Below are 11,920 nucleotides of genomic sequence, written 5' to 3'. Positions count from 1 at the left end.
TGAAAAATATTAAAAAATAATTAAACAAATTTCTTTACACATTCCTTCACAATGCAGTCATTTTGACTGCTTTGGGGCAATATAGGTATAAACTAAGTTTCAGTCTTTCTAGCGTTAAGATTAATTAAAAAAAATTTCAGGTTCTAACACTATTTCAAATAGAGGCAAAATTTCCACCAAGTCAAGCTCAAGAGGAAATTTTGAAAAGATAGAGATAGACTGGACATATTCTTCGTCGGAAAAGGGATAGACCTGTTAGCATATCACTTACTTGGGCACCCGCATGGAAAAAATAAAAGAAGGCTGAGACTTACTTGGCAAAGATACATGTACCAAGATCTGTGCAAAGCGAAACTAAATGGACGGAAGAGGACTGGCTCAGGACAAGGGTGCTTGAAGGAAGAAAAAAAAAAAAAAAAGACTTGAGGCCTTATGCGTCAGCTGGTACAAGGAGGATAGGTAGTGTTAGCAGGAAACCCATCTATCTTACTTAGTATAAGGGGGTAAGGGAGAGGCTTAAATAAAATATGGTCACTGTATTGTTAATTTGAATAAATAATTTGCTTCAGCTGACAGCTAAGAAAATATGTTTGATAGCCAGAGAAAAAAAAAAAAAAAAAAGAAATTTCAGCACTATTTTTCAACTCAGTTTTTTACAGCACAAAAACAATATTTTTTTCTCATAATGTGTCATATTTTTCGATATATGTATATATTATATATATTGACAAAATGTAAATTTTTTTTTTAAATTTAAAAAAAGTCTCCTAATTGTAGTATTAAGGTCCAAAAAATTATGTCTTTTTTTTTTTTTTCTAAATAATTCCTCACAAATAAACTTCATAAAACAAGAGGAAGACCCAGACTTACCATCCAGCGCATGTTTTTGGGCGAATTAAAAGAATTTGGAATATCTGGCTGGGAGGAAGCAAGATCTATTGCTAAAGACAGGAGGCGTTGGAGGGATATGCTAGAGGCCTTAAGTGCCCAAGGCACGTAGAGGATAAGTAAGTAAGTAAGTAAACTTCATAAAAATTTGTGAAATGGCAACAATCAAATTGAATGAATTAATGATGAATATATTTATAAAATACTATACCTGAGCAAAATGTTAAAATGGTGGCAATTACTTTAATTTGTACAAAGTTTATTATAATTTCAAAACTATTAAATGTCTCTGAGGTTAAAATAACTATATAATATTAGTGGTACTATTTTAATACCATAATATAGTATTTTTTCAATAATATAATATTTTTTCCATTATTTTATTTATCCAAAAAATATTTAACAATTCATTTTTCTTCTTCTCAATAATATAAAAATACCTAATTAAAATAATAATTTTGAAATTAGTTTTTAAGTTGAAATTTCTCATGATAATGGGCCTAAATAAATTTTTAAATTTAGAATTCTTTTTACTTGTAGGCAAAAGAATGTGCATCCCTATTTTAATAAATCTTAAGCTGTGCATTAATGATGTATTGGAGCTTGCGGATGCTGTTTTGAAGGCACACAAGGCCATTTAATTGTCCATGGACACGATAAAAAAAACCCATTCCTCTATCTAATTAATGTTAGATATCCTCTATTTAATGCATGTTTATTCTTAAAACATAAATAAATGTAATAATAATAATTAAATCATTTATTTTATAAGTATACACATTACTCTAGAAATATCCTTCTGGTTTTAATATTTAATAACACTGAAATTTAAAAAGTTATTACTGAAAATTTTTTTTTGGCAGAAAATATAAATTCTAAATTCTTGTATAGCAAGCTTCAAACTTAACACTTTTCCTGAGATTAAAATATAACTTTTTTACATCATCTCATAGAACGACAATAATTGCTTCACTATCTACAAGAATACCTACATGTACATTTATAAAATAAAATCTGCCCTAGACAAAAAAGCTTAAATACTCGTAAAATTAAGTAATAAGATTTGTTTGAAATAACATCTTCAATTGTGCATGGATTTATTATATTAAATCTGAAAACTAATAATAAAGTTAAAGATTGGATGGTTCTTTAATATTTGTTCCGAAAACCCTAACTTTTTCATAGAATTTAGAATAGATTTGTGAATTATACTGCAATTTTAGTAATCTTTTAGTAAATACAGATTGTGAGCCTAAAAGTAATTAAAATCAGTTTTTGTAGTAATAAAAAAAGCTATGATCTATATTGAAACAAGATAACTCAAACATAAAAATTACAATAGTCATTATTTAACTTTAAATCTAATCAATTTTAACCATATATGTATACAGGGCTTGCGCTAAGCACTTTAAATTATTAGACAAGTAAATTAGCACATCAAAAGTATTAGTATACCAAGTATCAATATCAAAGTAAAACATATTTCTTATGTTTGATTTTTTTTTAGAAAACTTTAAATCAAAATACAAATTTACTATAAATTAAATTATTTCATAAAATATAAATTCAAATCAAGAGTCATTTTGCAGTTGGGGAGGGGTAAGGGAGAAATGAATGAAAAAGAGGATGGAAAATGTAGATATTTTATAGTCTTTGAGGAAAATAAATAGGAATAGGTTGGGGTTAATTTTTGATAACTTCTTAGACTAGCGTAAGGATAAACTTAGGAAACATTATGTTATTATCTTGTTACTGTATATGTTGCAGTCACAACAAAACATATTTTCTGCAAAAATATTTGGATGATAATACAAAACTTACTAACTACATAATCTGTTTTATTGACACAAAAAATTTGTCACTTGATATCGCATGAACCTGCAATGAACCTGGTAAACTGTATTTTACAGTAGTTTGTCTCATGCTTAGAAAATTTCTTTTGTTATTACATTATCTGGACTTATGGCAAATGCATAGCAAGGGCCCTGCTATATGAAATTATAAAAATGAATAAACTTTGAATAAAAATAAACATAAGTTAATAGCATAATAATAAACATGATAAAAATCCTAATGTATGTCTTAACACATAAGTAGCCACTAAAATTAAACACACGCACAAAAAAAAAAAGAGGTAATAGTCAGTCAAAATTCCTATTGTAAATCTTAGCACGCATGCAGTCAAAGAATCAAATAGAATAGCTTAAATAACTAAAAAAATTCCATAGTGTAGTAGTATCATAGTCAAAATTTTAAAAGTTCTGATAGTATAAAGACCAGGGTTGGGTTTTTGCCGTCAAAAACTGGTTTTTTGACATGACAGAGGTAAAAACAGTCAAAAACCTACTGTTTTCTTCATTTATGGCATATAGCGAACAATATATTATTTCTACATAATTGCCTTTATAAATGAATGTTGTAAATGATTGCTATTGATTTTGCAACTATATACATGTATTCTTATAGAAGGATATACAATATACTTATTGAAAATAGTGATACTTACTTTTATCATTATAGCTTGATTTGCAAAGGATTCAAAATTTTGCACTTCTTAATTGTTAGAAATAAACAAATAAAAAAGCTTGGAACTATTAATAAATTGAAGAACTAAAAAGAAGAATTTAAAATTTGGCATTTCTTAAATATTAGAAATAAGCTAAACAAAACTTTCAAAACTTGTAGTTACTAGCAAACTCTAAGTCAAGAGTTACTGCTATTTTGTCAAGTTAAAAACTTTTATTCAGTTGAAAAAGCACATTAAACTAAACCTAATTACAAACAGAATTACATGTTCAGTCGACGGGGTCACTGTGCCGAAGCATATGATAGCAAGTGACTAATTTTGCGCATTTTTCATTGCCCAGTCGATTTCTGAGTTTAGTATGGATGAGTCCTTCAACATTGCTGTTGCAAGGTATCTCTAAAATGGTTTCCTAGGCTTTTTCATGTCTCATTTCTGTGTAAAATATTGAAAGCAAAATTGATAAAAAAAGTTTATGCTATGAGGCTTCCTTTTTATGTGTACAAGTGTTTTTCAAAGCAAGATTTTATAAATGAAAGTAATCAATCTTGACATTCGTCAGTAATGTAATATGCCAAACAAAATGATGCTAGGAAATGTTGAAAATTTTGTTCAGTATCCTAATATTTTACTTCAAACAGTATGTTTTGATATAATCATGTTGGGAAAATGCAAGAATCTGTTCTTAAATATCTTTTAACAACTTATTTCTAATTTTATTGCCCAAAAAATGAATTAATTTTAAATTATAAGCAGTTAAACTCAAATAAAAATAGTTCTACCAAAACTATAGGTTTTTGACATGACGGTAAAAACCATGGTAAAAACTGTCAGGTGTCAGAAACTTGCCAACCCTGATAAAGACAAATATATGCATAAGAAAAATGCAATGCGGCAAAATATTAATCAACAATTAAATAGGATGAATGTCTATAAATTATTTGTTTATTTAAAAGTATTTACTTATTTGTAATATTTATTTATCATCCTTTAACATCATGCTCCACCATTGTGATTTGATTTTTATTTCAAATTAAAGGCTTGAAACCGACAACTTATTATTCCTGTATAATTATCTTATTGTGTGACATTTTATTTAATCTATATTGGAAAAAAGGTAAGCAATTTAATCATTATGTAATTATTAAATAGAAAATAAGTTATGACTTTAATTATGAATTTTTTACAAAACTGTTCCCAATCAAAATAAGCAAGTTAAATAATGAATACAACACTCTTATTATGAATTAACTTTACACATTACTTAACAATTTGGAGAAAAACATCTGATTTTATCGTAGCCAATAGTTGAATAGGAATTTAAAAAACAAAGGTGTACATTAATTTGAAATAGTAACCGAACAAAATGATGAAGTTTAAATTTTATTTAAATATACTTTGAAGCTGAGCCTGTGTAGAGCAATAAAAAGTTTTAGTCTTCCAATTGGGTAAATTGAATTGTAAAAATCTATTCGTTGTTAAGAATACAGTGCAGCAATCTAACATCTCTCTCCCAAAAAAGGTTACATTGTAACAAAACAAGTTATAGTAAGTAAATAGTAGTAATATGTTATAATAACAAGTTATATTAACTTTCATGTTAGAAGCAAACCAGAAATCTTATTAAGGACACAAGAATAAAAATTTTATATATTTCTGAAAATAAAACCCCCAAGCCTTTTATCAAAACCCTAATAAAGATTGGGTTTTAGACAAAAAACCAAAGGGGAAGGGATTTTTTTGAAAAAAGCCTGGACTTTTTTAAATTCTGCAACTAGAATAGTGAAGTATTACGCTAGTCAGGTGTTCAAATGTTATAACTCAAATGACAGAATTAGACTATAAATAATCTTTCATAAATATGCTAGTTCTTGCAATAAGAAAAAATATGCTAATTTTAGAAATACTTTTTTTGTTATAAAACACTTTATGAAATAGAATAAACATTTACCAGCATAGTATTGTAACCACTACGCTAATTATTTGTCAGGACTGACAATAATGAATGATTAGATATATTAAACTTAAAATGTAAATGTGATCATTATTTGCTACCTACATATCTCTATAGCATTATTAAGCTAAGCATGTGTCCAACATAGAAGTTCAAACATTAAAACTCAAATTAAAGAATTAAACTGCTCACAATCTCTCATTACTATGTTTAGTTTTTTTACTTTTTGCAATAAAAAGGAAAACATGCAAAATACAGAAAGACATTCTTTCCACTTAGAGCACTTTATTAATTAATTTAATAACAGAATCAATTTTTACCATACATATCTTAACTACTACATTAGCAGGACAGAAGAATACAGAGTTCAATCTTTCCATTTATTATTCTCATAATCGTATTTTGAAGTTAGACCATCAATTGGATCCACACGAAGCTGAATCATCCTTTCCAACATTTTAGACTGATGTTCCGGTGTCATCGACCAAGGCAAAGGAGGATACACATAAAGCTTTAATAGATAATATGCCCACAGCATGAGTCCCATAAAGGCACAGGTACCTCCGATCATGTACTTCCAGTCACCAGTAGGGGCCCTCTGTTCAGAAAAAGTTAAGCAAAAACTGTGCCTGTACAATGCTTTCTTTTCCTCAAGGGTTAACTTTTTCCAGTCGCCTTTTTCTTTCTCTCTCAGAGCTTTAGAATCAGCAGTATTTTCTCTAAAACGAATAGCAGGCATTGGGTAATCCACTCGATCAATATAAGTGTAAGAACCATTCATTCCAAATCCCACAACATCTCTATTACCTATTCTAGCTTTACCATGAAAAGCAGCTAAGGATTGCAGGAATATAGGAGATGTCATTTTCTTCATGACTCTCTTAGAAGCCATGTTGGTTATAAGAAAACTCATATTAATTGCTTATTATTCCCGCAATTAATGCAGATAAACAATAATTTTTGAATGACCCTTTCGTCCCCGAGTGGCGGTGTTGAGCGACTTTTTACTCAGAATTTTAGCAGTAGGCGTCCTGTTACATTAAATTAGTTCTTGCTTATAGCACGCTTATACTAAAGCTGTGCAATAGCGTGTGTTTAATATGGCATCTGATGAGAACTCTTCTGTATTGGCTGCACGTAAGGTTATTTTATTAAACAGAAATAGGTAACCGGAAAAGGAAAAGAAATTCTAATCTTGTTTTGTTTTGCACTTGTAATAAGAGGAACATCAGAGAATATAATTCTATATAACGAATAGGTAAGCTAGTTTATAATATTCCGGATTATATGTGTGTGTGCTGATTAAAATATTCCCAAGTTTTTGAATTACTGATCTGTGAAAATTATTAGGTTTGCTCAGTTCATAACAGAAATTTAGTATATGTATCCAACTTTGTATTTATACGGAATAAGTTTTTCATATTTGTTGTGAAAATAAAATACTATTATTACCCTGAAAGTTTAAGCTGAAAGTTACTTTAAGAATAGTAATTCTATGTGTTAGAAAATATAGTATCAAGATAGATTTGCTTTGAATAATTTAAATTGCATAGGCTGGGGATATTTCCTTATCTTGATCTGTCGCCCTATATTACTAACAAAGTCTTAGTTAAGCCTTTAAGTCGAATTTAAAGGTTCATAGGGCGCTATTCAGCAACACCAACATAGTGTTTGAATATTACGCAGTGTTCTCCCTACGCGTATTTAGATGGGCGATCCGCCTTGCCTGTAATTTGAGCCCTATAAAAGCATCGTCTTTGTCCGTTTTATAAAAATAAGCCACCAAACCTTAAAAATACTGCCTTTATACTCATATGCCATTTTTTAAAAAAAATTAATATACTGTACAAAAAATAATTACACATTGGTCAAATTATCTGGGTTTATAGGTTTAATTATGATTACTATTACAAATATTTACTTTCTTAGGATTGTTCTGAACTGGTTAAATTTTTATAAGTTTCTCTTTTTTTTGGGGGGGGGGGGGTGATAGATTAATAAAACTTTTTAAGTGATTTTAAATTTATTTTTTTGAAAGTGCACCTTTGAGTGTACATTTTCTTGTAATTTTCAGTTCAAACTACAGAAACAATTTTAAGATGATTATCAATTAATCATTTGTTAAGTTTACTTTTTATTTTGAAAAAAAAATTTTCTTGCAGTGAACTGATTATAAAGACTCAGTTCCCCGATGCCGTAGAATACCAAAGTCAAGCATCATTGGCACCATTAAGTGCTTGACTTTGCTCACAGGTGATCGGGCTACCAAAGCAGGGGAACCATCCCCTCTACAAAGGATCAAAATTGCAATGGCATGCCTTCGTCGCAATTAGCCCGTTGTGCAGCTCTAGTGCGACGTGAATAAATTAAAGTACCTACCTGAAAAAAATTATGCATAGAGATTGTCATTTAGCATGCCGCTATTTATTTTTTATAAAATACAAATTTTTCTTCTATTTCGATAATGCGTGAGAATCACTTTTTGAAATATAAGCATAAAATAGTATGAGAGGATTTAAAAATTGTTGAGGGCCAAATTCAGTCATCACATAATATTACGCAAGTTTTTACAGTGTTAAGTAAGTGCCATTTCAAAATTCAAAGTGCCCTTTTCTGTGGGGAAGCACCCTGCCCTTTTTTATTCTTAGGGGGAACTTTGCATTATGTTATTTAAAAAAGTTTGTTGTGTTCTTTATGACACCATTGTATGTATTCCAATAAAATCTAAATAATTTAGCATATTTATTTAGTTTTTCTTATCTACTTTTTTTATAATATGTTATCACATCTTTTTTCTCGGTATTCATTAACACAAGTCCCGCAGTGAACTGATCGTTAAGACACGGTTCCCAGCAGATCACCGAAGTTAAGCATCACTGGCTGCGGTCAGTGTGCGGGTGGGTGACCTCCTGGATCAGTCTGCGTAGGGACCGAGGGTGTGCGGTATTGGTCCTCATTAAACTGTGCTACCGTAAAGTGTTGGACTTTGCGCGAAGGTCATCGGGCTACCGAAGCGGGGGTGCCACCCCCTCCGCAGAGAATCAAAATTGTGATGGCATGTCTTCGGATCATCCTCCGGGATGTTTCCCAGACCATCGCCAATAGCCCATTGTGCAGCTCTAGTGCGACATAAATTAACAACAATCATTAACACAACTGCAAAGATTTATTAATGTCTACAATTTATTAATGATGTATTAATGTCTGAACAAAGTCAAGATGAATCATCATTGTGAGAGGGGAAGATGGATGAGAATTATTTTCTTCAATAATATTTATCATAAATTTATTCAAGCGCTTTTTCTCATCAACATATGAATGAAATAATATCTTCTTTGTCAGCTCAACAGTCCCTTGCAGGTCTTAGCTGCCTCCAGAGCTGACAAACACCAGCGCCTCCTATCCATGGCAACTCTCTTCCAATTTCTAATCTTCCGGGTTTCCAGGTAATTTTTGATGTCGCTGAGCCATCTAGTATGAGGTCTACCTCTGGGACGTGACCTCTCGGGGTTCTTAAAGGCGACGATTCTCATGGCGCTATTTTCCAGGCTTCGCCATAAATGGCCCAGCCATCTCTGCTTATTACTGCGGATTATTTGCGTAATTTGGGGCTGCTTATAGAGGAAATTAAAATATCAAAAATACCATCTTTCGATTGCTGCCCTGGTGCCAAACTCTGTTACTACTCGCTAACCTTAATAATTTGGTTGCCGATGGCAAGTAGATATTTAACCCTTTACATTATATTCTGAATGCTGTTAAACCTAATTATTCATAATAATCAAGGTCTTACTGTACAATAATATTTTTCATATTTATTAAAATGAAATTAGTAGAACTGTTTTTGGAAGTTTTGCGACTTCAGGTATTTGAAGACACTCTTTAAAACTACCAATTGCTTTGATCATTCCTTTTCATTCTGAGTTATCCCCTGTTAAACAGATTTTTTTAAACAGCTATCTGAAATCATTTGACAGATTGGTTTTATGACCCAATGATCAGTTTGAACTTTTAGTTCCTAAATTATTTATAGGGCATGCAAATTTAAAATGAATTAAATCACTACATTTATTTGAAATCACTTATTTCAACAAAAGATTTTTTGCAAAATTATTATAATTTTCATATATTAGTAAAATGCGCAAATTAAAAAGAGACAATAAATATGCTTAAGATATATCCAAAAACAATTTTTTGAATTAACTTACCTTTTGTTTCACAGGATTTAAATTCTTTACCTTCAAATTCTGTAATCTGGAAAATATGATCTTGATAGCTTGGTCAGGAGTGCAGTTGAAAGTTTGAACCCCTTAATGTTAACTTTATTTTTTGTGTATTTCGACATATCTCAAGAACTTTGTGAGTGAATCAAAACAATTTTTGCAATTAGAAAATTCACTTATCCAAAGATAATTCTATGCCAAAAATTAATTATTTATTATTTTATTTAATAGTAATTTAAAAATTTTGAATTTTAAGACATACAAATTTTTAAATCATTTTAAAGAATGTCATTTCAATAGACAAAATGCAAAATTAAAAAAAAATTTTTTTTTTTGAATAGTTCTTGTGAACATAAAATTCTTTATTAGATTTGGTAGCTCAGAGACTATTCAACTAATTTTGTATTTTGCCATGAAAATTAACAATCTCTGAAATGATGTCAAAATTTGTATACATCTTTTTTATTAAAATAATAATAAATATTTATTAAAAATTGTTTTTTCATCGAAATATCTTTGTATAAACGAATTTTTTAATTATGTGCACACATTTTTAGAATTACTTAAAAAGTTCTCAAGGTATGCAGAAATATGCAATTAGTAAAATTAATATTGTGAGGGTCTGAAATTTTGAACTCTCTCATGACTAAACTATCAAGACCATGTTTTCCAGATAGCTGCTACCCTCCAAAAATTAAAATCGACCGTAAAAATCCAATCATTAAATACAAAGTTATTCAGAGTGTCTCTTTTTTGCATATTGTACACTATTAAAACTGTTCAATATATTTACATTTCAATTTTCTCTCATTTAAGCTGCTATCTAATCTGGATATCTCATTGTTATGCAAAATAGCGAGAAAAATTCTATAAATTCCATTTGTGATGCAGATACTGAAGATTGTTCATCACCCCTAATGGATCATACAAGAGTACGTTACCCTTTCTGTATTGTTTGGACTCCAATTCCCATTTTAACATGGCTCTTCCCGATAGTAGGACACATGGGTATAGCTATGTCTTCTGGCATTGTAAGAGATTTTGCTGGGCCATACTATGTATCAGAGGATGATATGGCATTTGGTAAACCTACAAAGTATTGGCAACTTTCTCCAGAAAAAGCTAGAAATGGCAAAAATGGATGGGACACTGGTGTATCAGAAGCTTCTGATGTTTATAAAGGAAGAACGCATAATTTGTGTTGGGACAATTGTCATTCTCATGTGGCATATGCTTTGAACACCATGCAATATGAAGAAAGTACATCCTGGAATATGGTTAAGCTTTGTTTTTTAATGCTGGTGCATGGGAAATATGTTAGTTTTGGTGGTTTTTTGAAAACTTGGCTCCCATTTCTTATTATTGCTGGAGCACTCTGTGTAATTTTAATTTTATTACATGCTTTATAAACATAAATGGCATGAAATTGAAAATAAATTTCTATCATTTTTTTTATTAAATTAAGAAGATTATTTAGTTTATGAATAATAAATGTAATGTACTAGTCAGATGTTTTTAATCTAGTAGCTTGAAATTTTAAATTTTAATTATTATTAATTTATTACATAAAAAGTAATTAAATTTTACTCATAATATCTATACTCATAATATTATATCTCATAATATTATACATATTTGTATCTTTATCATATTTCTACTTATACTTAAAAATGTTATTGTGCTATTCTAACCCAATGATTGTTAATGAAAATTTTAATAAAATTTATCATTGTAATTTTTTTAATTTTTTTTCTTTCAAATATTAAAATAAACTTATAGCTTGAAGCATATCTTTGAAATGCACACAGATGCATTCATGCAACTCTATTTTTATGATATTTATTTTAGAAGCTCCTTTTTTTTTTTAATCTTATTTAAAAATTTATCTATACATTATAACATTGTTCTTAACTTTTATGAATAAAATTTTATGTTTTTAGTTATATTTATTTAACTCTGTAGTTATAAGTTTCCTTAACATCTGGAATATGACCTGATACTTTAAAACCATTCTTGTATCAAAAAAAATTAAAATCATTCCTAGAAATTAATAGAAGATAATTTTATGGGCTAGTTTTCTGCATTTGAATTTCAAGTGCAATTATTGGTCATGAAAGTCTTTATTAATATGTTAAAAGAAAAGGTATAATTGATATGTTACAAGGTTGGATTTGCAGAGGAAACACATACAATGAATTTTTATTCCAAAGCCTGTCAGTAAAAAATTTAATCTGAAAAAACATTGTTTATTTAATAAAAAATCATAAAAAAACAAGTATTAATAATTACTATTATTTATAGCCAAACTTTTGTTTAAAATGTTATCCTTTT

At 29.3% G+C, this 11,920-nt stretch overlaps 2 protein-coding genes across 3 annotated transcripts; one reads left to right on the top strand and one right to left on the bottom strand.

Annotated features, from left to right (window-relative positions):
* Positions 1-5,631: 5,631 nt before the first annotated feature.
* On the bottom strand, positions 5,632-6,441 carry LOC107452829 (cytochrome c oxidase subunit 4 isoform 1, mitochondrial). Its single transcript, XM_016069429.5, has one exon. The coding sequence runs from the start codon at positions 6,277-6,279 to the stop codon at positions 5,734-5,736; it is 546 nt and encodes a 181-aa protein (XP_015924915.1). The 5' UTR covers positions 6,280-6,441; the 3' UTR covers positions 5,632-5,733.
* A 42-nt stretch (positions 6,442-6,483) lies between these two features.
* On the top strand, positions 6,484-11,145 carry LOC107452828 (transmembrane protein 222). 2 transcript variants are annotated; one of them, XM_016069427.5, is made up of 2 exons: positions 6,484-6,624; positions 10,406-11,144. In XM_016069427.5, the coding sequence occupies exon 2, from the start codon at positions 10,435-10,437 to the stop codon at positions 10,996-10,998; it is 564 nt and encodes a 187-aa protein (XP_015924913.1). In that variant the 5' UTR covers positions 6,484-6,624; positions 10,406-10,434; the 3' UTR covers positions 10,999-11,144. The 2 variants fall into 2 exon arrangements, with proteins under 2 accessions (XP_015924913.1, XP_042903181.1); XM_043047247.3 differs by having other exon boundaries at positions 6,488-6,624; positions 10,481-11,145.
* Positions 11,146-11,920: the final 775 nt, after the last annotated feature.

The sequence above is a fragment of the Parasteatoda tepidariorum genome, chromosome 5 (assembly GCF_982258835.1).
Source record: "Parasteatoda tepidariorum strain Cologne lab strain chromosome 5, Ptep-v5.0, whole genome shotgun sequence".
Lineage (NCBI taxonomy): Eukaryota > Metazoa > Arthropoda > Arachnida > Araneae > Theridiidae > Parasteatoda > Parasteatoda tepidariorum.
The sequence above is the reverse complement of the archived record's forward strand: the minus strand, read 5'-3'. Positions and strand labels throughout refer to the sequence as shown.